This window comes from Pseudoliparis swirei, chromosome 24, assembly GCF_029220125.1.
Source record: "Pseudoliparis swirei isolate HS2019 ecotype Mariana Trench chromosome 24, NWPU_hadal_v1, whole genome shotgun sequence".
Classification (NCBI taxonomy): domain Eukaryota; kingdom Metazoa; phylum Chordata; class Actinopteri; order Perciformes; family Liparidae; genus Pseudoliparis; species Pseudoliparis swirei.
In genome coordinates, this window is record NC_079411.1 from 2,436,723 (window position 1) to 2,461,251 (window position 24,529).

Genomic DNA, 24,529 nt, shown 5'->3' on the forward strand with positions numbered 1-24,529 from the left:
AGTAAGAGATGAAGAAGTGGTCAGAGACATGGAGAGGAGTTACAGTGAGGTTAGAGGTAGAGCAGCTTCTAGTGAAAATGTAGTCAAGGTGGTTGCCGGCTTTGTGAGTGGGAGGGGAGGGACTGAGTGAGAGGTTAAAGGAAGACAGTAAGAGTAAGAGATCACATGACTTCTCTGTCTGGATGTTAAAGTCACCCAGAAGGATGAGCGGGGGGCCGTGTTCCGCGAAGTTCGATAGGAGGGCGTCTAGCTCTTCCAAGAAATCTCCCAAAGAACCAGGGGGACGGTAGAGAACAACAATGTGAAGTTGAACCGGATGAGTAACCGTCACAGCATGGAACTCAAAAGTCAGTGGGATAAAGAGTGGAAGCGGGTAGGGAGAGAAACACCATGTGGGTGAGATGAGTAAACCTGTAGCTCCACCCCGACCAGAGGGTCTGGGTGTGTGGCTGAAGGAGAAGGCCGAGGAGAGAGCAGCCGGGGTAGACGTGTTGTCTGCTGTGATCCAGGTCTCAGTGAGAGCCAGGAAGTCAAGCGACTGCTCCATGGCAAAGAGATGAAACCGGCCTTGCGGTTGGCTGACTGACAGTTCCAGAGGCCTCCTGTGACAAGGTGCGAGTAGAACGGGTAGGAAGGATAACAGAGGAGGGGTTCCGGTACATGAATGAACGAGTCCTATAGTAACTACGAGTAGAGATACGCACAGGTATGGAAAAGACACACATATTCGCAAAATGGGGAAAAGACTCATCCACCCCCGAAGACTCCAACGGAAGACTCCTATGTCTTTGTCCTCCGAGTCTTGACTCCAACGGAAGACTCCTATGTCTTTGTCCTCCGAGTCACGCTGACGCTACAGCTGACGCGAAAAACCCCATCCGGTTATGAGCCCAAGTTAGTGCCAATTACCTCCAGCCGCATTGACACCACCCCTTGGCTTTTGGTATTCAAATGACACTCAATAGAAACCAGGTGATGATCGCTCGTCCAATCAGTGAAGATTCAGGTGTCGGAACACAGGACACACCTCTCTACCAAAACAACTCCTTAAAACAGGACAAACTAACAATCTAGCAGCTTTAAACGACAAATACAACAGTAACTTTAGCAGATAAAACTAGTTTAAAGAAGATACTTAGCAGGATCCAAGTAGTCAGTAGTCTCGCCTCACAGGTATTTATCGTCAACAAAGCCCACATAAACACCCAAACAGGGAACTTGTTGACGTGTTGTTCTGCTCTCCATTTGCAGATTCACAGCTACATATAAATCTGTTTACTTTGATCTGTTTACTTTTACTATATTTTAAGATAATCCGTTATAGTTATTTTTACTATTTTTCCTGGAATCTGAACAAAAATCCAGATTTTACGTCATTGACAAACCAGTGTCAACCAAACAGAAATAAATAAAACATGATAAAGTAAGTCAGCTCACCAGAAATTGATTAAATAAAATAATATATGTAGTGAAATAGGTTTATGAAATGATATATCTAACTGCTCAATACTACTAGTGTACATTTTAACACACATATAATCAACCGTCCTGCATTAAGCTGGATTTCTGGCATCATTAGAAGTCATAAAAGCAACTTTTTGCAACGAAAACATCAAAGATCAAATAGTTGGGGTTTCGCCTGCAGCCTCACAAAGAGCTCGTTGTCGACCTGAGGCATGTGGCAGCTGATTAGTGCGCGTGCGTGTGCGTGGGGGTGTGTGTGATGAGGCAGGTTGAGGTTGTTACGTCACAGTCCACAGGAGACGTCGGGAGGCGGACACACCGGACCCGCAGCTCGCTTTTGTGTTTCCTCGGGTTCAACATGGCGGAAACACGCAGAGCGCCGGCGCGCGGCAGGAAGGTGAGTCTGAACACACCTGAGCAAAACCGGAAGCAGGTGAGTGGGGGGGACGATATACGCACGAGCGCCTCGGCGGAGAGGGAACCGGTCGGTGGGACCGGGGGGCCGTCAGAGTGACTCTTCTTGGTGTCTGTGCTGTGGTTCTCAGGTGACTTTAAAGTAGAACCTGTTCCTCTGACTGGCGTGAAGCTGGCTAGAGGAGAACCAATACAACTTCCGGTCGGAATTAACAAAATAAAAGCACAGATTATCTTTTAAATATCTATAGAAACAGTCAAAGGGGTTCAGTGGGAACTTGTTTACTTGCTACTTGTTGGTGTATTGAACTACATTTACTTGAGTACTTTATTAGAGGAGAATTTGATGGTGCTAGTATTTAATCATTTCTATTTCTAACTACTTTACAACATTTTAGAAGGATTTTTTTTACTGCACTACATTTATGTGATAACTTAATTTACAAGTTAATAATAAAACATTTAAAATACTTATATAGTGATGTCTTATTGGTAAAGATAACACTGTTTTTTTAATCAAAAAACTACCCAGCAGCAGTAACTATACACATCAACTGCTTTTATTCTGAAGGTCAAACCTGGATTCATTCTACTTCCTGTTGTATTCTGACTTGACGCAGCACGTGCTTGTCACAGGGTGCGCGAGGTCTGTGTTGTTTTGACTTCTGTCAATTATAATGTAGTAATAATAATAAAGGTTATGCATATGTTATATAATTTAACTTTTAATGTAAAAACATGAATAGTTGATAGTACAAATAATGATTTGAAGTGGTTCACTACATTTAATTAGGATGTTCAAAATGAATAAAAATAAGTTGAAAAGTAACCGAAAAGAAGAAAATTAATTTTAAATACTTATACTACACTTAAGTATTTAATTTTTTGTTTTATAATATCTACCTACTACATCTCAGAGGGAAATAGTGTAATTGTAACTGCACTTAATGTATTTTCCACTAGTTAAAACACACATTATGCTCATGATGCTATAGGCTACTACTAAATCTACCCAGTTGTATACAAATTAAATATGTAAATATGTAAATGTGGCTCTATGTAAAACTAAAATAATCCGATTATTTAACATTTAATAATGTTAAAAACAGAAATGTATAATATTCTATGAAAAAAATATGAAGCTAAAGAACCATTCTACATGAGTTGTCATTGCTCAAAAACAATTGGCTACTTCTCTAAAAAAATAGATGCTCACGATGTTGATGCCCCCCCCACACACACACACACACACACAAGCCAACAACAACGTGATCAACAATCACGTGATTTCAAATAAACTAAACTGAATTAAAATAATGTTTTCTTCCCTTTCAGAAATGGGTTGTTCCCCAGAGGAGCGACAGAAATAAACCGAGCGTCCATCCTCCTGACGGACAGGTGGAGAGAGATCTGGTATTTAAATAGTTTACCTGGATTCTCGAGATGTTTTCCCCCAAACCAGTCCGATTAGATACAGAATAATGATGTGTGTGTGTGTGTGTGTGTCTGTGTGGTTGTGTGTGTGTGCAGGCGGTTCCTTTCAGAGGTCCCATCACAGGTGGGATGCATCCGGGAAAGAAGGTTCTGGTGGTGTGTGTTGTGGACTCGAGTCCTGACAGGTAAACACACCTTCATCACTGCTTCAGAACTCTCTTGATAATCTCTCAGGATCAACGTAATCCAGCCATCGTTTTCTGAACATTCACGAGTTCATGAATAATTAACTTCATGACGCCACGTTAATGATCCTCGTCTCACACCAGAACCTGTGAGACGAGGATCTCTCCTGGTGGGCTTCACGGTTCTGATGTAGTGACATCATGGTGTTTACATCAGATTCAACATGTTTGCCTTCATTTTACTCAATATTTTATCACAAAAGTCAAATTTCACACAGTTAAAAATAAGAAAAAAAGGGATTGATAACAAATATTATAATTGTTGATATTATTAAAAATATTATTATATATTTATTATTAATATTAAATGGGCTTATCGCATAATAAGTACTTTAAATTACATTTTAATGTGTATGCTTACTTTAATTCTGTATTTTTACACCGTGGTATACTTTTACTTCAGAATAATACGATGTTTAGTTCTGCGTTTGTTCCCCTGGAGTCAGAACTCCGTTGTCATGGTAACCGTCCCTTTTTTAGGTTCTACATCGCCCTGACGTGTGGCCCCGGATCCGAGGAGCCGCCCCCCGACGTGGCCCTGGAGCTCTGCGTTCGATTCGAGGACCGACAAGTCCTGCGCAGGGCCTGCGTGGCCGGAGCCTGGGGGGACGCCGACCGGGCCGTGCCCTTCTTCCCCTTCATCACGGACCAGCCGTTCAAGGTAGAGAGAGAGAGAGAGGTAGAGAGAGAGGTGTAGAGAGGTAGAGAGAGAGAGAGAGAGGTAGAGGTAGAGAGAGAGGTATAGAGAGGTAGAGGTAGAGAGAGGTGTAGAGAGGTAGAGGTAGAGAGAGGTAGAGAGAGGTGTAGAGAGGTAGAGGTAGAGAGAGGTAGAGAAAGAGGTGTAGAGAGGTAGAGGTAGAAAGAGGTAGAGAGAGGTGTAGAGGGAGAGAGAGGTAGAGAGAGGTGTAGAGGGAGAGAGAGGTAGAGAGACATAGACAGACGTCTACCTCTACAGAGATGCAGAGGTAGACGTAGGTAGAGAGAGAGGCGTCACCCGGGCGTCACATGGGTGTCACATGGGTGTCACATGGGTGTCACACGGGCGTCACATGGGCGTCACATGGGTGTCACACGGGTGTCACATGGGTGTCACATGGGTGTCACATGGGCATCACAGGTGTCACATGGGTGTCACATGGGTGTCACATGGGCGTCACAGGTGTCACATGGGTGTCACATGGGTGTCACATGGGTGTCACATGGGTGTCACATGGGTGTCACATGGGTGTCACATGGTGTCACATGGGTGTCACATGGGTGTCACAGGTGTCACATGGGTGTCACATGGGTGTCACAGGTGTCACATGGGTGTCACATGGGCGTCACAGGTGTCACATGGGTGTCACATGGGTGTCACATGGGTGTCACAGGTGTCACATGGGTGTCACACGGGTGTCACATGGGTGTCACATGGGTGTCACATGGGTGTCACAGGTGTCACATGGGTGTCACATGGGTGTCACATGGGTGTCACAGGTGTCACATGGGTGTCACATGGGTGTCACAGGTGTCACATGGGTGTCACATGGGTGTCACAGGTGTCACATGGGTGTCACATGGGTGTCACATGGGTGTCACATGGGTGTCACAGGTGTCACATGGGTGTCACATGGGTGTCACATGGGTGTCACATGGGTGTCACAGGTGTCACATGGGTGTCACATGGGTGTCACATGGGTGTCACATGGGTGTCACATGGGTGTCACATGGGTGTCACATGGGTGTCACAGGTGTCACACTGGTGTCACATGGGTGTCACACGGGCGTCACATGGGTGTCACATGGGTGTCACATGGGTGTCACATGGGTGTCACATGGGTGTCACAGGTGTCACATGGGTGTCACAGGTGTCACATGGGTGTCACATGGGTGTCACATGGGTGTCACAGGTGTCACATGGGTGTCACAGGTGTCACATGGGTGTCACATGGGTGTCACATGGGTGTCACATGGGTGTCACATGGGTGTCACAGGTGTCACATGGGTGTCACATGGGTGTCACATGGGTGTCACAGGTGTCACATGGGTGTCACATGGGTGTCACAGGTGTCACATGGGTGTCACATGGGTGTCACATGGGTGTCACACGGGTGTCACACGGGTGTCACATGGGCGTCACAAGGGTATCACATGGGTGTCACAGGTGTCACATGGGTGTCACAGGTGTCACATGGGTGTCACATGGGTGTCACATGGGTGTCACAGGTGTCACATGGGTGTCACAGGTGTCACATGGGTGTCACATGGGTGTCACATGGGTGTCACATGGGTGTCACACTGGTGTCACATGGGTGTCACACGGGTGTCACATGGGTGTCACAGGTGTCACATGGGTGTCACATGGGTGTCACATGGGTGTCACATGGGTGTCACATGGGCGTCACAGGTGTCACATGGGTGTCACATGGGTGTCACATGGGTGTCACAGGTGTCACATGGGTGTCACACGGGTGTCACATGGGTGTCACATGGGTGTCACATGGGTGTCACACGGGTGTCACATGGGTGTCACATGGGTGTCACAGGTGTCACATGGGTGTCACACGGGCGTCACATGGGTGTCACAGGTGTCACATGGGTGTCACAGGTGTCACAGGTGTCACATGGGTGTCACATGGGTGTCACAGGTGTCACATGGGTGTCACATGGGTGTCACATGGGTGTCACACGGGTGTCACATGGGTGTCACATGGGTGTCACACGGGTGTCACATGGGTGTCACATGGGTGTCACATGGGTGTCACAGGTGTCACACGGGTGTCACATGGGTGTCACATGGGTGTCACATGGGTGTCACATGGGTGTCACATGGGTGTCACATGGGTGTCACATGGGTGTCACATGGGTGTCACAGGTGTCACAGGTGTCACATGGGTGTCACATGGGTGTCACAGGTGTCACATGGGTGTCACATGGGTGTCACAGGTGTCACATGGGTGTCACATGGGTGTCACAGGTGTCACATGGGTGTCACACGGGTGTCACAGGTGTCACACGGGTGTCACATGGGCGTCACATGGGTGTCACATGGGTGTCACAGGTGTCACATGGGTGTCACAGGTGTCACATGGGTGTCATGGGTGTCACAGGTGTCACACGGGTGTCACATGGGTGTCACATGGGCGTCACAGGTGTCACACGGGTGTCACATGGGTGTCACATGGGCGTCACAGGTGTCACACGGGTGTCACATGGGTGTCACATCACATGGGTGTCACAGGTGTCACATGGGTGTCACACGGGTGTCACAGGTGTCACATGGGTGTCACATGGGTGTCACATGGGCGTCACAGGTGTCACATGGGTGTCACAGGTGTCACATGGGTGTCACATAGATGTCACATGGGTGTCACATGGGTGTCACACAGGTGTCACATGGGTGTCACAGGTGTCACACTGGTGTCACATGGGTGTCACACGGGCGTCACATGGGTGTCACATGGGTGTCACAGGTGTCACATGGGTGTCACAGGTGTCACATGGGTGTCACAGGTGTCACATGGGTGTCACATGGGTGTCACATGGGCGTCACAGGTGTCACATGGGTGTCACAGGTGTCACATGGGTGTCACATGGGTGTCACATGGTGTCACAGGTGTCACATGGGTGTCACATGGGTGTCACATGGGTGTCACATGGGTGTCACCACAGGTGTCACACGGGTGTCACAGGTGTCACACGGGCGTCACATGGGTGTCACAGGTGTCACATGGGTGTCACATGGGTGTCACATGGGTGTCACATGGGTGTCACAGGTGTCACATGGGTGTCACATGGGTGTCACATGGGTGTCACACGGGTGTCACACGGGTGTCACATGGGTGTCACAGGTGTCACACGGGTGTCACATGGGTGTCACATGGGTGTCACAGGTGTCACATGGGTGTCACATGGGTGTCACACGGGTGTCACATGGGTGTCACATGGGTGTCACATGGGTGTCACAGGTGTCACATGGGTGTCACATGGGTGTCACAGGTGTCACATGGGTGTCACATGGGTGTCACAGGTGTCACATGGGTGTCACAGGTGTCACATGGGTGTCACATGGGTGTCACAGGTGTCACATGGGTGTCACAGGTGTCACATGGGTGTCACATGGGTGTCACATGGGTGTCACATGGGTGTCACAGGTGTCACATGGGTGTCACATGGGTGTCACAGGTGTCACATGGGTGTCACACGGGTGTCACATGGGTGTCACAGGTGTCACATGGGTGTCACATGGGTGTCACAGGTGTCACATGGGTGTCACATGGGTGTCACAGGTGTCACATGGGTGTCACAGGTGTCACATGGGTGTCACATGGGTGTCACAGGTGTCACATGGGTGTCACATGGGTGTCACATGGGTGTCACATGGGTGTCACATGGGTGTCACAGGTGTCACATGGGTGTCACATGGGTGTCACACGGGTGTCACATGGGTGTCACAGGTGTCACATGGGTGTCACAGGTGTCACACGGGTGTCACATGGGCGTCACAGGTGTCACACGGGTGTCACAGGTGTCACACAGGTGTCACACGGGTGTCACATGGGCGTCACAGGTGTCACATGGGTGTCACAGGTGTCACACAGGTGTCACACGGGTGTCACATGGGTGTCACATGGGTGTCACATGGGTTTCACATGGGTGTCACATGGGTGTCACACGGGTGTCACACGGGTGTCACACGGGCGTCACATGGGCGTCACACGGGTGTCACATGGGCGTCACATGGGTGTCACAGGTGTCACATGGGTGTCACACGGGCGTCACACGGGTGTCACACGGGCGTCACACGGGTGTCACACGGGCGTCACACGGGCGTCACACGGGTGTCACATGACGTCTCTCTCTCCCAGATGGAGATCCACTGTGAACCCAGTCGGTTCCGAGTGCTCGTGGACGGCCAGAAGCTGTTCGACTTCCAGCACCGGCTGACGGCGCTCGGCGACATCGACACGCTGTGGATCAGAGGCGGCGTCACCGTCACCAAGCTGGCCTGAGGTCACGACCTCCGGGAGCCGCAGGGTTCTGGGGTCACGACCCTTTACGGGGGGGGGACCCGCACGCTTGCGGCGACCCGCTCTGTGGTCCCTCTGGATGTTTGGGATTCAGATGATCGACGTGGAGAGAGAGAGAGAGGGAGAGAGACACTCACTCTGGGTGGGAACTGTCTTTTGTGAACGTTTTGAAACATTCAGCAAAAAAAGATCACAGAATATTTCGAAAATCCCATTTTTGGGATCTGATCGGCCCTTAATTAGCTTTATTGTCGTTGTTATTTTATGCCAACAGATGTTCCACCACGACTGTAAATATGAAGCCGACACGTAGAGAGTTACCTGAAGGCCGCTGGTGCAACGGTTTGAATATTTATGGAATATTTGTAATAGTAAATAAAGGGCGACTACCTCAAAACACATTAAAAGTACAGGAACAACTGTATGAGAAATAAACCACTATTTCTTTATTCATGATTCACGTCTTTTATTTATCTTAGTACGTTTTTCAGAATAAATGAATTCTATAAAAAAATGCTTAACATATAGTGTGGTCTGATGTGTAAATGTATATTTTATTAAAATATAATGCTATGTTATTATAACAGGTTAGTCTTCACATATGGATTGATTATTTTTAAGAATTAAATGTGAATACTCAGGTGAAGTACCTGAGTAAATGTACTTAATTAATTGACGTACCGAACCATAACAGAGCCGACCTGTCCGCGCGGTGCATGCTGGGGGATATTGAAGCTGCAGAGAGCCGGCCTGTCTGCGAGGTGCATGCTGGGGGATATTGAGGCAGCCGAAGAGAAGCCGACCTGTCACTCCGGTGCATGCTGGGGGATATCGAGGTAGCGGCAGCAGCGGAGAGCCGACCTGTCGCCGCGGTGCATGCTGGGAGATATTGAGGCAGCAGCCGGGTTGACTCAACCTTCACTCCGCCGTCCGGGGCGCTCCTCAACCGGCTCGATCCGGCGACGTTAACGGACGTCATGGACGTCAGCGGACATCACCCCACGGTCAGGCTCACCTGTTGTTGTTGTTGTTGTTGTCCCGGGACACCTGTGAGCCACAAACCCGATCCGGAGGACGAGGATCGGCCGGAAGAGATGCTTGTTGTTAGCCTGTTAGCTTGTTAGCTGGGCTGCGCAGTTAGCCGAGACTTCTTCCCTCTCGCGCCTCTACCTGGGTCCGTTGCTTTCACCTCGCCGCCACACACACCTGAGGGGACCGCGTTTAATCAAACGAACCACCCGCTCACGTGCCCGCGCGTTGATAACGACGTTAAACACGTAACGGGGCTCGTGAATCGGCTCCTGCGCCTAAAACAGGTTCTACGGTTGAACCGGCGACCGTGTTAACCGGAGACTCGCGCGTCTGTTTATTCGCTTTTACATGATGTATATGATCTATATGAGAAGGTAAAATATACGTGTTCTCTTACTATTTAACGGCAACAGCGGACGCGTTCGACTGAAAGTCTCCAGTTAACGCGGCGTCGAGTTGCACCGTAACACCGGCGGAGCTAGGCTAAGCTAGCTGCCGCTACACCCCGTCTGAGCGTCTCGGCCTCACAGGTACACGAGATGCCTTGAGGTCGGTGTCACGTTAATCCTAGTGTTTACACTTTATATCGGCATCACTTTACTTTTATTTATCAGGTTTCTACCGGTCTACCGGGGCCACCGCACGGTACCGAATATCTTCAAAACAAACCGTCAGACAGGTGGGGAGGAAGAGGTGTGAAAGTGGAAACACCTTGAGAGAGGTGACAACTCGTTACGTCTTCTAGCTCAAATGTGCTCCACTTGTTCATTTTTTAAAATACCTTTTTATGTTCTTTTTTAGTAGTTTGTGGTGTCTGACGTCATCTTAACTTATATTTAAAAACATGCGGGTTAAAGGTTATAAATATGCAGACAAATGGAAATACTCTAAATTGTACTTTAGTAAATCCATTTGTTTACTTTAAACGTGTGTGTGTGGATCCCCAACTAATCAGGAACATGGCAAAGAATATTTTAGTAGAAGTTTCTTCTGAACTCGTCTTTCCTGCCGTGCTGCAGCTGCTGGACCTGTGAACCTCCAGGGATTCTTTCTTTGAGATACGGCCAGCAGAGCAAACATGCGCCGCCGCCCACTATTCAAGCTCTGTTTGAGTTTCCTCCTTCAGTCTGAAAGTCAAAGATATTTTGTGTTTTCTCGTGGAAAAGAAACATTGTAAACCTGCTTCAAATCGATTGATCTTCCTGGTTTTATGACGAATGGATTGAATTCCGTCTGCAGGGAAGCGTCCAGAGGAAGAGATGGACTGTTATTCATTATTCATTATTGTCTTGTTCTCCTGTGGAAACGACTGCTTTGAAACGCAACTGATCAATCACATTTCTGTGATTGTAATATAACGATATATAAAACACACACACAGAGAGAGAGAGAGACCTCCAGTAACTTTATAGAGGCAGAAAGTTTACGAGGATTCACGTTTTATACAACGATAAAGTCTCTGATCTCAGTTTATGTTCTTATGTTGATATTCTCGTTATCTCGCTGTTTGTTTTGCCTCGACTTGTTTTACACACGTCTTCTTCATCACCGTCAGTGACTCCACTCGTCTTCTTCAGGGGCTCAACAGCTCAGTCTGTGCGCCGGCTCATCAAGCAAATTGAGACCCGAGCGCTTGTTTACTCCTCGTGTTCACGGTGTTGGGCAACGTGTGTTTGTTGACGTACCTGACGGATGTTTGTTGTCCTCAGGTGTAGCCGGGCGTCGCCCTGCAGAGAGCCATGGAGCCGGAGGTGATCCGCCTCTACTCGTCCTCGCCGCCGCCGATGGAGGACGCCGGGGACGACGACGACAACGAGTTCGGGGACTTCGGCACGTTCGCCGGCCTCCCGAGCGGCGTCAGCTTCAGCGAGTTCGCCACGCCCAACACCTTCGACCAGAGCCGAGCGCCGGCCGCCACCTCGCCGCCGGAGATCCTCCACGGCCGAGGGGCGGCGCCGTGCGGCCGCCGCTCCTCCGACGGCGCCCGCGGCGATCTGTCCAAGCCGGAAAGAACTGAGACGAAAAAGGTGGTGCTGACCAACGGGTTTGCCCCCTCTGACGCTCAGGGGAGCCCCCCCCCGCGGGATTCTGTCCACGCTCGTCTAAACGGACCGTCCACCGAGGACACGGGCGCCGCCCCCGAGGACGACTTTGCGGACTTTGCCGCTTTTTCCAACGCCGAGGGAAACCCGGCGGCGGAGGAAGAAGAAGAGCGGGAAACGCCCTCAGAGGACGATGGCGGGGACGCGCACAGAACTGGACCCGGCGAGTCCGAGTCCGTACCCGAGGCGCCCGGCGGCGACACGGACCGGGGCTCGCTCGCGGAGGCGGAGCCTCAACGACGAAGGGACGAAGCCGACGCGCCGGAGCGCTCGGCCCCGGAGGCGGTTTGCTCTCGGGGACCGCTCGCCGAGAACGGGGCGGAGGACGATTCCAACGGCGCCGCGGGCTGCGGCGGCGGCGAGCTCTCGCCGGACGCAGCCGCAGACGGCGAGGCGGGACCGTCGGACGGCTCCGGTGACGAGGCGGAGACGGCGCCGGGCCGGCCGCTGTCGCCGGACGCTCTGGAGGAGCTCGGCGAGGCGAGCGCCGCGGGCCCGGTGCCCTCGCCGCCCCCCCGAGGGGAGACCGCCGCGCCGGCCGACCGCAGCCAGGAGGACGACGACGAAGACTTTGGTGACTTCGGAGACGCCGGCTCGTTCGCCGACTTTGACCAGCCGGACGTCCAGCAGGAGCCGAGCGAGCCAGACGTCCCCCCCGCCGCCGCCGCCACGCGGGAAACGACAGACGGCAAAGACGAAGACGACTTCGGCGACTTCAACTCCCCCAAATGTCACGGCGGCGAGAACGAGGGGGGGGGCGGCACATTTGCGGACTTCCCCGTCAGCGACAGTTTTGGGAATTTCAACTCGGCGGCTGACGGCGAGGCGGATGCCGGGTGGAGCGCCTTCGGGGAGCAGCAGGTCGACGAGGAGGATGAGGAGGAGAAGGAGGAGGAGCAGCTGACGGAGGGGGAGGAGTCCTGGGCGGCGTTCGGATCGGACCAGAGCGCCGCTCCCCCAGAAAGAGGAGAGGAGGAAGAGGAGGAGGACGAGGGAGAACGCCCTGCCCTCGGCGAGGAAAGCAGCCGGACGGACAGCCAGTCGGTAAGAAGTAACCATGGTAACCCTTTAGTTTGGAGTCACGTGAAAACCTTGAAAAAAATCAAACCAAACGATCTTAATGGAGAAAACTCCAAACATTTAAAAGTAGCACCGGATGTTGTGTTTAAGATTCGGGGAAAAAAAACTAAACTCTTTCAGGTCAGTTCAGGTGCTTTGATGTTTACTGGAAGTTTGAGGCCTGGAAAAAACTAAACCCGTCATTTCGTCACACTGTAAAATAAAATGTTTTGTTTGTAGGATGTGAGTAAATGACTGATGTCTCTTTCTCTCTCTCTCTCTCTCGCTCTCTCTCCAGGCGCCGCTGTCTCTTCGTCTGGAGAAGCTGTTCCAGGGCAGCTTCCCTCAGACCTCCGCCCCCCCACAGGAGGACCAGGTGGAGTCCCTGAGGGTCCTGGTGGGACGCCCGGAGGACCAACCTCAGCCGGGAGCCGATGAGGAGGAGAAGAAGACGACGTTGCCAAGCAACGGGTGAGGCTCTCAACCTGACGACTGCATCAAAGTCTTCAGAAGATACAAAATATGTATTTCCTTTATTTTCCTCTTTCATTTCTTGAAGCTACAAACCGGCGTGGCTTCACCTGCGGGACATCCACGAGTCGGTGGGCCTGCGGTACCAGTGGGGCGGATCCTACTGCAACAAGGCGCTGCTCTGCTGCCTCGGCATCGACACGCGCAACATCGTGAGCCTCACACGCATCACACGCATCACACGCATCACACGACACACACGCATCACACGACACACACGCCCCCACACGCCTCACACGCCTCACACAACAGACACGCCTCACACGCATCACACGGCGACCTTTTTTTATGTTGATTGACCGCCATCTTTTTATTAACGCGCTGCTCTAATGTGTGCAGCTGTTCACGGGACAGAAGAAGCAGCCGGTCATCGTGCCCATGTACGCCGCCAGCCTGGTGAGTCACCTGACACCTATAGATATATATATATATTTATTGATAATGTATATTTATTTATTATACATTTATATAATATATTTATTATATATATTTATTATACATATATATATATTTATATAATATATATTTATTTATTATAAATATTTATTAAATATTTATTATTGTTGAGCTATTTCCTGATCTTTAAAATAACCATATTATTGAACTCTTAATTCTCTCTGCAGGGGATGCTGGAGCCAACCAAAGAGCCCGTGAAGCCCGTCTCTGCAGCCGAGGTGATCGCCTCCATCGCCCAGACGGCTCCAGCGGCTCCGCAGACCGGACCCTGCCCCTCGGACCCGGTCCAGGTGAGACCCCCCCCCCCCAGAGTGATGTTTCAGTGGGTTGTGTGAGGTGTAAAGTGTTTGACCCGCCCCCTCCAGCAGGAGGCGCTCCCCCCCGTCCAGTTCGACTGGAGCAGCAGTGGCCTTACCAACCCTCTGGACGGTAGGTGACCTTTGGCCTCTGACACCACACACACACACACTTCTAACCCCTCGTACCGTCTCCTTCAAGTCTGGAGACTCTACAGTCCAGTGTTGTTGTTGTTGTTTGTTTTTTTGTGAGACGATGAGTCACGTGATGCACACAAGTCTTTATTGTTTAAGTCATCCGAGTAAACTTGGTGCATGTTTTATAAATACATTAAACGGACAAACTGCCGGGTCGACGAAGAACTTTAAATTAGTAAAAAATAAAATGATAAAATGAAGCGGAAGTCCTAAAAATGTCACGCGTCTCAAAGGAAGCGCCAGTAAAACCAGTTTGCTGTGGGAAGTTTTCTAAATGGCGATTTAAAAAAATAAAATAATCGCGAGCCGTCTTATCGAGACTTGTGAATCTGGCCATCGCCACGGTGACGGTGGAGCTTTCCTTTAACCGCTCATGAAAACAACATGGCCGCCGCTCTGCATGAAGACTGGGAAAGAACTCATCAATGACACTGATGCATGCTCTCTCTTTCTCTCTCTCTCTCTTTCTCTCTGTGTCTCTCTCTCTCTGTGTCTCTCTCTCTCTCTGTGTTTCTCTCTCTCTGTCTCTCTCTCTCTCTGTCTCTCTCTCTCTCTCTCTCTCTGTTTCTCTCTCTCTCTCTCTGTTTCTCTCTCTCTCTCTCTCTCTCTCTCTCTCTCTCTCTCTCTCTCTCTCTCTCTTTCCCCCCCCCTCAGTGAGCGGGGGCTCGTCTCTGTTAAACCTGGACTTCTTTGGTCCTGTGGAGGATTCAGGCTCCAGCAGCTCGCCCCCCATCCCAGGTCAGCAGCTGCTCACGGCCTCCTGTCTCCTCTCTCCTGTCTCCTCGTCTTTTGTACCTGTCTCCTCTCTCCTGCCTCCTCGTCTTTTGTACCTGTCTCCTCGTCTTTTGTACCTGTCTCCTCTCTCTCATGCCTCCTCGTCTTTTGTACCTGTCTCCTCTCTCCTGCCTCCTCGTCTTTTGTACCTGTCTCCTCTCTCCTGTCTCCTCGTCTTTTGTACCTGTCTCCTCTCTCCTGCCTCCTCGTCTTTTGTATCTGTCTCCTCTCTCCTGCCTCGTCTTTTGTACATGTCTCCTCTCTCCTGCCTCCTCGTCTTTTGTATATGTCTCCTCTCTCTTGCCTCCTCGTATTTTGTATATGTCTCCTCTCTCCTGCCTCCTCGTCTTTTGGACATGTCTCCTCTCTCCTGCCTCCTCGTCTTTTGTATATGTCTCCTCTCTCTTGCCTCCTCGTCTTTTGTATATGTCTCCTCTCTCCTGCCTCCTCGTCTTTTGGACATGTCTCCTCTCTCCTGCCTCCTCGTCTTTTGTATATGTCTCCTCTCTCTTGCCTCCTCGTCTTTTGTATATGTCTCCTCTCTCCTGCCTCCTCGTCTTTTGGACATGTCTCCTCTCTCCTGCCTCCTCGTCTTTTGTACCTGTCTCCTCTCTCCTGCCTCCTCGTCTTTTGTACCTGTCTCCTCTCTCCTGCCTCCTCGTCTTTTGTACCTGTCTCCTCTCTCCTGCCTCCTCGTCTTTTGTACCTGTCTCCTCTCTCCTGCCTCCTCGTCTTTTGTATATGCCTGCCGTCTCCTCTCTCCTGCCTCCTCGTCTTTTGTACCTGTCTCCTCTCTCCTGCCTCCTCGTCTTTTGTACCTGTCTCCTCTCTCCTGCCTCCTCGTCTTTGTACATATTTCCTGTCTCCTCTCTCCTGCCTCCTCGTCTTTTGTACCCGTCTCCTCTCTCCTGTCTCCTCTCTCCTAACTCTCGTCCGAGGGAGGACGCAGGAGAACAGTTAGTGAGCGTCTAAATCTTCACTTTTGAATTTAAATCTGGTAAAATATAAAGAGAAGGAACAAAAACTAAAAGATGAAAATTATACAACAAGAATAATAATAATATTTTATTTGCAATAACAATATAAACATAATCCGTAACTATATTAACATTTGTGTAAAATAGTTTACAAAAATGCAAATGAGAAAACAGATATTTGACCAAAATATGTTCGAAAAAAGTCATTTAAACTGAATAAATATTGTTTTAGTGTTTAAAAAAACTTTTTAAAAACTAATTTAAACTTTTTATTTATTTAAACGTTTAGTTTAACTCTAAAAACGAGTTTTTTCGTTTGGCCGCGTCCCAACGCGTGAAGGCCGCTGACTTGTCTCCTCTCCTCCCCGGGGTGCGTCATGCCTCCTTGTCTCCTCTCCTCCCCGGGGTGCGTCATGCCTCCTTGTCTCCTCTCCTCCCCGGGGTGCGTCATGCCTCCTCGTCTCCTCTCCTCCCCGGGGTGCGTCATGCCTCCTCGTCTCCTCTCCTCCCCGGGGTGCGTCATGCCTCCTTGTCTCCTCTCCTCCCCGGGGTGCGTCATGCCTCCTCGTCTCCTCTCCTCCCCGGGGTGCGTCATGCCTCCCTGTCTCCTCTCCTCCCCGGGGTGCGTCATGCCTCCTCGTCTCCTCTCCTCCCCGGGGTGCGTCATGCCTCCTTGTCTCCTCTCCTCCCCGGGGTGCGTCATGCCTCCTCGTCTCCTCTCCTCCCCGGGGTGCGTCATGCCTCCTCGTCTCCTCTCCTCCCCGGGGTGCGTCATGCCTCCTCGTCTCCTCTCCTCCCCGGGGTGCGTCATGCCTCCTCGTCTCCTCTCCTCCCCCGGGTGCGTCATGCCTCCTTGTCTCCTCTCCTCCCCGGGGTGCGTCATGCCTCCTCGTCTCCTCTCCTCCCCGGGGTGCGTCATGCCTCCTCGTTTCCTCTCCTCCCCGGGGTGCGTCATGCCTCCTCGTCTCCTCTCCTCCCCGGGGTGCGTCATGCCTCCTCGTCTCCTCTCCTCCAGGCGTGGACCCGGAGCTGTACGAGCTCACCACGGCCAAGATGGAGTCCGGCGGCGGGCGCGTGGTGGACGCCTTCGCCCGCCTGATGTCCACCATGGAGAAGACCAGCACGTCCACCAGGTCAGAGGTCGGCGAGGAGGTCGCTCGGGGACGTGGTCACTTTGTCTTTTTATTGCCTGACGCGTGTTTCCTCCGGCAGGAAGCCGCGGCGCGAGGAGCACCTGAGCGGCGAGGCGTCCGCGGTGATCGCCCGCCTGCCCGACCTCTCCTTCATGCAGGCCACGGGGCTGATGTTCCCCGCCACGCTGACGCCGCTCAGCTGCCGGGCCACGCCGGACTGAAGCCCCGCCCCCTCCTTCCACTGACAGCATTCCCTTAAGCCCCTCCCCACCGACCGGGCCCATCGTGACGAGTGTTCCTCGCCTTCTTTTCTTTCTTTCTTTCGTTCTCTCGCTGCATCTTAGTTCCTCCCTTTCACACTTTGATTTAATTTTTAATTTGCGCTTTTTTGTTTTTCCAACTCTTTTAAAAATGTATCATTGTTGTTGTTATTATTCTGAAGAGAAAAGCATTTATGATTACAGGAAACCGCTCGCGGCGTGAAGCAACGGCGACCTGCACAGGAAAACGGATTTAATTTATAGAGTTGATAATTTATAGCGACGGTGTAGAAGTGTGTGTGTGTGTCCATATCGAGAAGAATAATCATCGTGTATATAATCAGGGATTAAATGTTTCTATTCCTTTCTGATTGGCCGGTTTTGGCGTCAGAAGGAAACACTCGGCCGACGCTCTGGATCAAAACTCCAGTGGAATAAATGTGCGTTTAAATGAATCTGTTTGTAAACATCTATAAGATCCCTCTATATATATAAATATATATTTATCGACTTGAAGCCACACTGCCTGCAAAATCCAGCCGGATGTTCCTGTCCCTTCGTTGGGTTACGGCCTTTCTTATTTGCGTCTGCTGTCGATTTTTAAACTTTTCTTTGTGCTTTTTCTTTTTTCTTTTGTTTGACATAACTTAAGCCCCGCCCCCTCCCTGTCGCCATCTGCAGAGCGCCGGATGTTTTTATTTCTTTTACTCTTAAGTTCTTTCGTCCTGTTGTCAGGTAGAGCTTTTATTTGGAGGATTAAAAACGAGTTGTGTTCCTTGTTTTTCTCTCTTAAAATAAATAGATATTTAATTTAATTCTTACGGGGGTGAAAGGGGGACTTTTTTGGGTTAAAACCACTGAAACGTACGTTTCTCTCCAGTGAAGGTCGACTCATCGAAGGGACTCGAGGGACCAAGGAACCAAGGACACGTTCCTGATATGAAGTGCTTCTCGTTTTCTTGTTTTCTGTTGTCTTGTTTTTTTTCTTCTTTTGGTTGCAAGGTTTCTTTGGGGTTCTTTTTGTCGCTCATGCTACTGTCGGCCCGTCGTCTCCCAGGAGGATTTTGCACATTGTAAAGATGAACTGGATGTAATCAGAGTACATAAAACTGAGGCTGGAGGTAAACTTTACGGGGGATTCCTATGGAAACGAAGTGAAGACGTGAAGAGCCCGGAGGTGAAGAGCCGGCTTCCTTTGAGACGACACGTGTGTCAGTTTTACTTTTAGTGTACACAAGAAATTAAACTAGTTCTCTTCTCGGCTCGCTTCTTTTTCTTTTGGGCGACGTCGTGACGTGAGGGCGACACGGTAAATCCAGATATTTAAAACTTTAGAGACTTTTACATTGTTACAGTTTCAAAATACTATTCTAGGTTCATTATTTTAAAAATGGAATCACAATTTTTGCATTTAAAACGAAGTAAATCAATTAAATGATATTACATGAATTTCACTTTTTGTAAATTTAACATTACAAAAATGTTTTTTTTAGTTGCCTTAAAAAAAGTTAATTGAAAACAAACGATATTATATATATGTACACATATAGATGCATGTATACATCTATATATATCTGGATATGACCACCTTTTCTATTTCTGCACACACAAGTCTTAAAAATACTTTAACATCATTTACATTTTTAAAGTTTGGATTCTTGAAGAAATGTTACGTTCTTGATTCTTGTTCTGGGTTTGTCATCGTAGTTTAATAAACTTATTTTAAGTCACTTTGGATAAAAGTGTCAGCTAAATGACTAATGTAATATTTACCATATTATTTGATGTAAAAACCAGGATACTCATTGTATCGTTACTTTAAAATATATATATATATTTATATATCCACTATAGAGGATATGCACATACATATATACATATACATTCATATATATACACACATATATACACATATATATGCACACACAAAACTACATACAGGACTGTCTCAGAAAATTAGAATAGCTGAGTGTTTGTCAAGGCTCAGGAAACCCTTGCAGGTGTTTCGAGTTAATTAGACAATTCAAGTGATTTGTTTAATACCCTACTAGTATACTTTTTCATGATATTCTAATATTTAGAGATAGGATTTTAGAGTTTTCTTAAGCTGTAAGCCATAATCAGCAATATTAAAAGAATAAAAGGCTTGCAATATTTCAGTTGATTTGTAATGAATCCAGAATGCATGACATTTTTGTTTTTTGAATTGCATTGCAGAAAATAAAGAACTTCATCACAATATTCTAATTTTCTGAGACAGTCCTGTATATATATACTAAATGTATCATTCCTGATATGTTAAAAAACAAGACAATATATGAATATCATAGTAAAAAGACAATAATTGAGCAATATTGGACTTAACCTTTGAACTTCCCAAAAATGTGGACGAACTAAACAAGACATTTGAAGACGAGTTTTATTATTTTATGACATTTGAGGCAAAACAAATGAACGGTAAAAATAATTGACACGTCAATCGACAGTGAAAATAACTGATTTGTTGCAGCCCAAATATTTCGGGTCAAAACTATAAGAGTGCAGAAATAGAAAAGGTGGTCTATATATCCAGATATATGGATATATCCATATTATGTTTCTGTCTTCACTCTTAAGTGATTTATTTCACGTGTTATTTTGGGGTGTACTGTCCCTTTAACTGGTTAAAGAATATTCTTCCAGAAGACAAAGATAATAAATTAAAGACGGAGAAGAAGACAAAGTTGGGATAATTCCCATTTAATGTAGAAAATAAAATTACTTAAGAGCTGAATCCTCATTGTACACATTAAAATATAATTAAAAATGTCGTATTGCATAGGACAAGGCACAGAGTCATCTCACGACTAACTCCTCCCCCTTTTTTTAATGTCCAGAAAAACAGAGAAAAACAATCTACAAGAAATAAAAACATTTGGTTTGATGAGGAAAGTTTCTGTTTGACAATCTTTTGTTTTTGAGACGGAAACAAAAACACCTGGAGACAGTTGTTCAATATAAAAACACCTGGATTTAGGTTTCGGTTCGTCCAATCAGTGTCTTTCTTTTTGTGGATTTTACAGTGAAACTATATTTTTTGGATCCAGTGGATTCAAAAACAGCCCCACATAATAAAATGTATCTTTTATCCGTTTGTATTGATCTTGTGTTGATCATGTCCCAATAGTTCTTCACTTCGTAATGATTCACGGCCGTGTACAAAATAGTTTAAATAAATTGTAAATGGCGGCGAAACGACTCCAGGAAGATTTTTAGAAAACTTAACAGACGATAATTAAATCATAAAGACATGTGTGAAGTTAAAATAAAAAAAATAAACAGTATGAAAACTTGTACCAACTGTGAATTATATAGATGCATGTATCATAAAAACATAATGTATGAAGATGAACCATTCTGTATTCAAGAAAACACCTGCAGTTACATCATCTGTCCAGCAGGTGGAGACATAGGTGAAGTTCCATCATCTGTCCAGCAGGTGGAGACAGAGGTGAAGTTACATCATCTGTCCAGCAGGCGGAGACAGAGGTGAAGTTACATCATCTGTCCAGCAGGTGGAGACAGAGGTTATTGAGTATTTGTGTATCAGGACATGATCGATCCCGGTCTGATCGATCAGAACCATTGAAGACGGAGAGGACGTCCACACACAGACTCGTGACCACCAGGGGGAGACAAACAAACAACAAATAAAAAAACAAACAAACAAACAAACAAATAAGGGTTTTGGAGTTCAGAAAAAAGTAACAAATAAAATAAACAGGCCCAGTGTTTATCCACACATAACTTTCTCACACACACACACACACACACATTGAATTGAGGCTGTTTGCATTGCTGAAATCCTAAAATATTGTACATAGTATTAACAAAACCAGTCATTTATTAAATGACGGCTCCCCGTGACTCAGGAAGTCATTCAATCCTTTCAAAGAATACATATTTATGTTTTGTACAAAACAAAGTTTTAGTGTCATGAGTTACAATAAATACACAGATCTGAGGTCACCACTCTGTGGGGGGGCGTCGCCGCGGTGATTAAAGTCACTATAAAGTATTTACGCTCTTCAACGAGTCAGGAGACGTTTCATCGGTCGAGTTAAAAGTAAAGATGTGTAAACCTCGAGGGATCGGACTGAGACGACTTCTAAAAACATTCCTGCATCAACATTAAAACGGAAAGCGTATCTGTGAGCTTCATGCTCAGCTAACGGAGCCGTTTGATTGGCTGTCGGCTCAAATTAAGGAAAACGTCTGAAGTTTGTCGTCTGAAACTTTTATCAACAAAATAAAAGACTAAAATATTCTTGACAACGTGGTTTCAACTCGACCGATGAGACGTTCTCCTCTTTTTTAAGTTTTAACAACAAAACAATTATGCCAAATAAGTTGTTTTTTATCAAATATAACGAAAAGAACAAAGCAAACCTTAAATTGAACGTGTGTTTGGTGTTTCCAATTTAAATAAACAGTCACACGTTGAGTTCTTTGTTAACAAAATAAAAGCCTTTTGGCAGGATTTTTAAATGGCGTTAAAAGATGAAATTGAGGTTATTAAAGTGAACGGAGACCGGAGGAGTTACGGGACACGGGACGTTCGAGGTTTTGATTATTTTTTCAAGGCACTGGATTGTTTATGTTCTTTCCCCCTAAATGCTGATGAGTTTCTCTGTTCTTCTTCTCTTGAACCGACGACGGTAGAAAATACTTTTTTGTTTCTTACAATTTGTCGGACGGCGGTATAAAAAAAAAAAAACCCGGGCGGAGCTTCAACGCCGGCGTTACCGAGGAAGACGAGGAGGAAGACGACGCTGGACTAAAGCTGCTGCGTGTGTACCGACGGTCAAACCCGTTAGCTCACGTGTTAGCACGGCTCGCGTGTTAGCATCGATGCTATCGGATCAGTGACGACTCGGCCGAGTGAACTTTCCTTTCCGGATGTTTCTCCGCCCGCAGCCTCGAGGCCGTAGAACGGGTTCTCCCTCCTCGTTCTCAGAAACCTGGAGGAGCCACGTCCGTGAGGAGTTAACCCTCGACGCGCCGCAGCAGCTTTGAACCCGCCACAATAAAAGCGGCGTGACTTTAAAAACGGTACAAGAAAAGGTTTGTAAAAAAGAGACGGAGCGCCGCGTGCCTCAGCTGCCCACCAGCACCTCCATGATGTGGTCCAGCTCTGCCAGGTCCATTTTGAAGGGCTGGTTCTGGGCGCCGCCCCCTCCCGCCGCCGCCACGCCGTACCCCGCCATCGACCACACGAGGTCGTCCGCCATCTTGGACGGCGGCGGGCAGGGGCCGAGGTCGTACATGGACGTGTCGATGTCCGTGAAGAGGACGTCGTCCAGGGCGAAGTCCGTCAGGAAGGAGGACGGGGAGGGAGGAAGAGGAGGAAGAGGAGGAGGAGGTTTCTCCAACCTGCTCTCCACCTCCTCCTTCATGACGACGTCAAACTGAACCTGAGCAGGAGGGGGAGACGGAGGGCCCGAGGAAGAGGAGGAGGAAGAGGAGGGGCAGAGCTCCTCGATCTCCTCCAGGGCCGAGGAGAAGCTGTCTGTGGGCGACGGCGAGGCCGGCGGCTGAGGGGAGTGGGAGGAGGAGGAGGAGGAGGAGGAGGAGGATGGCGGCAGCGTGAAGAACATGGGCAGGTCCTCGTCCAGCAGCGCCGCCGGAGTCAGGCAGGACTCCGGCGGCGCCGGGCCCGACAGCGATGACGACGACAGGATGCCGAAGGACGAGGCGGGCGGAGGCGGAGCCTGTCGGTAGGCCTCGTCCTCGCCCGTCGCTTCCGCCGGCGGCGAGAAGAAGAGGGCGCCGACGCCTCCCTCCCGCCGGAAGTCGTCGTGGATGCGGCGGATGACGTTGTTGATGAGGACGCGGCGCTGCAGGCCGTGGCCGGCGCCGCTCCGCGGGCCGTACAGCTTCAGGAGCGACGCGTTGAGCACCGCCTGGCGCTGCAGCGTGTAGGACGCGCCGCCGGCCACCGGGGGGCTCCGCTCTTCCTCCGCGGCGTCCTCATCCTCTTCCAGTTTCCGCTTCACCCCGTTACCCAACATGAATCTGTGGAGGCAGAACACAGTCAGTCAGAGTGTGTGTGTGTGTGTGTGTGTCAGAGTGTGTGTGTGTGTGTGTGTGTGTGTCAGAGTCTTACTCCAGTACCTCAGGACTCATAACTTGCTCCCTGTGTTTAATATTAAAGATACATTAATATTACTATATTATATTACTGCTGTGTGCTGCATTTTACTGCTCTAGATGTTTGACATATTGTGATGTATTGATATATTAATATTGTTAAATATCAATATATTGTAATGTATTGATATATTGTGAAAAATGTAAATATTGTGATGTATATTTATTTATTGTGAAATATTAATATATATATTGTTATATATATATTGTGATGTATTGTTAAATATCGATATATTGTGAAATATTTAAATATTGTGACATATTGTGATATTTTAATATATTGTGATATATTAATATATTAACATATTGATATATTGACATATTGTGATATATTGATATATTTTAATATATTGTGATATATTGTGATATTTTAATATATTGTGATATTTTAATATATTGTGATATATTGTGATATTTTAATATATTGTGATATTTTAATATATTGTGACATATTGATATATTTTAATATATTGTGATATTTTAATATATTGTGACATATTGACATATTGTGACATATGAACATGAAAACATCCGTGTGTCACATGACTTATTTGAGTTGCGATAGACAAGTCACAGGTTTCCTGGAAGCTGAGCGACTTCCTCGCAAAACTGTCATGAGAAATGTGTGTGTGTGTTTGAGGACAGTCAGCTGACCTGCTCCCATGTGAGTCAGTCAGCTGACACCTTCTGACTCCCTGAACAAGAAAACACAGGAAACAGGCCACTTCCGTCCTGATGACGACACACACACACACACACACACACACACACACACACACACACACACAGACACACACTGCTAAAATCCTGCATGCTATTTATTGTTTTTTTCTTCTATTTTACTAGATTTGAGGGAAATATTGTAACTCCACAAGATGTTAATTATTATTATTATTATTATTTATGTTTATAGTTATTTTCCAGATTTAAAGTGTAACAACATAATCACTGCTAAA

The 24,529-nt window shown here is 47.9% G+C and overlaps 3 protein-coding genes across 7 annotated transcripts in view; 2 read left to right on the forward strand and 1 right to left on the reverse strand.

Moving 5' to 3' along the window:
• Window positions 1-1,631: 1,631 nt before the first annotated feature.
• On the forward strand, window positions 1,632-9,015 carry lgalsla (lectin, galactoside-binding-like a). Its single transcript, XM_056408438.1, has 5 exons — window positions 1,632-1,861; window positions 3,214-3,291; window positions 3,409-3,497; window positions 4,038-4,218; window positions 8,405-9,015. The coding sequence occupies exons 1-5, from the start codon at window positions 1,724-1,726 to the stop codon at window positions 8,546-8,548; spliced, it is 630 nt and encodes a 209-aa protein (XP_056264413.1). The 5' UTR covers window positions 1,632-1,723; the 3' UTR covers window positions 8,549-9,015.
• A 333-nt stretch (window positions 9,016-9,348) lies between these two features.
• Window positions 9,349-18,645, forward strand: aftpha (aftiphilin a). 4 transcript variants are annotated; one of them, XM_056408385.1, is made up of 10 exons: window positions 9,351-9,570; window positions 11,308-12,744; window positions 13,058-13,230; window positions 13,319-13,442; window positions 13,630-13,686; window positions 13,914-14,036; window positions 14,115-14,175; window positions 14,895-14,978; window positions 17,007-17,124; window positions 17,204-18,645. In XM_056408385.1, exons 2-10 carry the CDS (start codon window positions 11,338-11,340, stop codon window positions 17,343-17,345), a joined length of 2,289 nt encoding a protein of 762 aa, XP_056264360.1. In that variant the 5' UTR covers window positions 9,351-9,570; window positions 11,308-11,337; the 3' UTR covers window positions 17,346-18,645. The 4 variants fall into 4 exon arrangements, with proteins under 4 accessions (XP_056264362.1, XP_056264361.1, XP_056264360.1 ...); XM_056408384.1 differs by having other exon boundaries at window positions 9,352-9,570; window positions 14,112-14,175; XM_056408387.1 differs by lacking the exon at window positions 14,895-14,978 and having other exon boundaries at window positions 9,349-9,570.
• Window positions 18,646-19,785: 1,140 nt separating this feature from the next.
• Window positions 19,786-24,529, reverse strand: part of LOC130189563 (SERTA domain-containing protein 2-like) — a 10,630-nt gene continuing 5,886 nt past the window's right edge. For both annotated transcript variants that reach the window (XM_056408431.1, XM_056408432.1), the window contains exon 2: window positions 19,786-23,438. In XM_056408431.1, coding sequence (XP_056264406.1) covers window positions 22,520-23,434 — 915 coding nt within the window. In that variant the 5' untranslated portion in view covers window positions 23,435-23,438 and the 3' untranslated portion in view covers window positions 19,786-22,519. The remainder of the gene's footprint in view (window positions 23,439-24,529) is intronic.

Coding starts and splice junctions, on each gene's coding strand:
- lgalsla (XM_056408438.1), top strand. CDS start 1,724: ATGAGGCAGGTTGAGGTTGTTACGTCACAGTCCACAGGAGACGTCGGG. Junction 1,862..3,213: donor CGCCGGCGCGCGGCAGGAAG/GTGAGTCTGAAC, acceptor CTTCCCTTTCAG/AAATGGGTTGTTCCCCAGAG. Junction 4,219..8,404: donor TCACGGACCAGCCGTTCAAG/GTAGAGAGAGAG, acceptor TCTCTCTCCCAG/ATGGAGATCCACTGTGAACC.
- aftpha (XM_056408384.1), top strand. CDS start 11,338: ATGGAGCCGGAGGTGATCCGCCTCTACTCGTCCTCGCCGCCGCCGATG. Junction 13,231..13,318: donor ACGACGTTGCCAAGCAACGG/GTGAGGCTCTCA, acceptor CATTTCTTGAAG/CTACAAACCGGCGTGGCTTC. Junction 17,125..17,203: donor AAGACCAGCACGTCCACCAG/GTCAGAGGTCGG, acceptor TTCCTCCGGCAG/GAAGCCGCGGCGCGAGGAGC.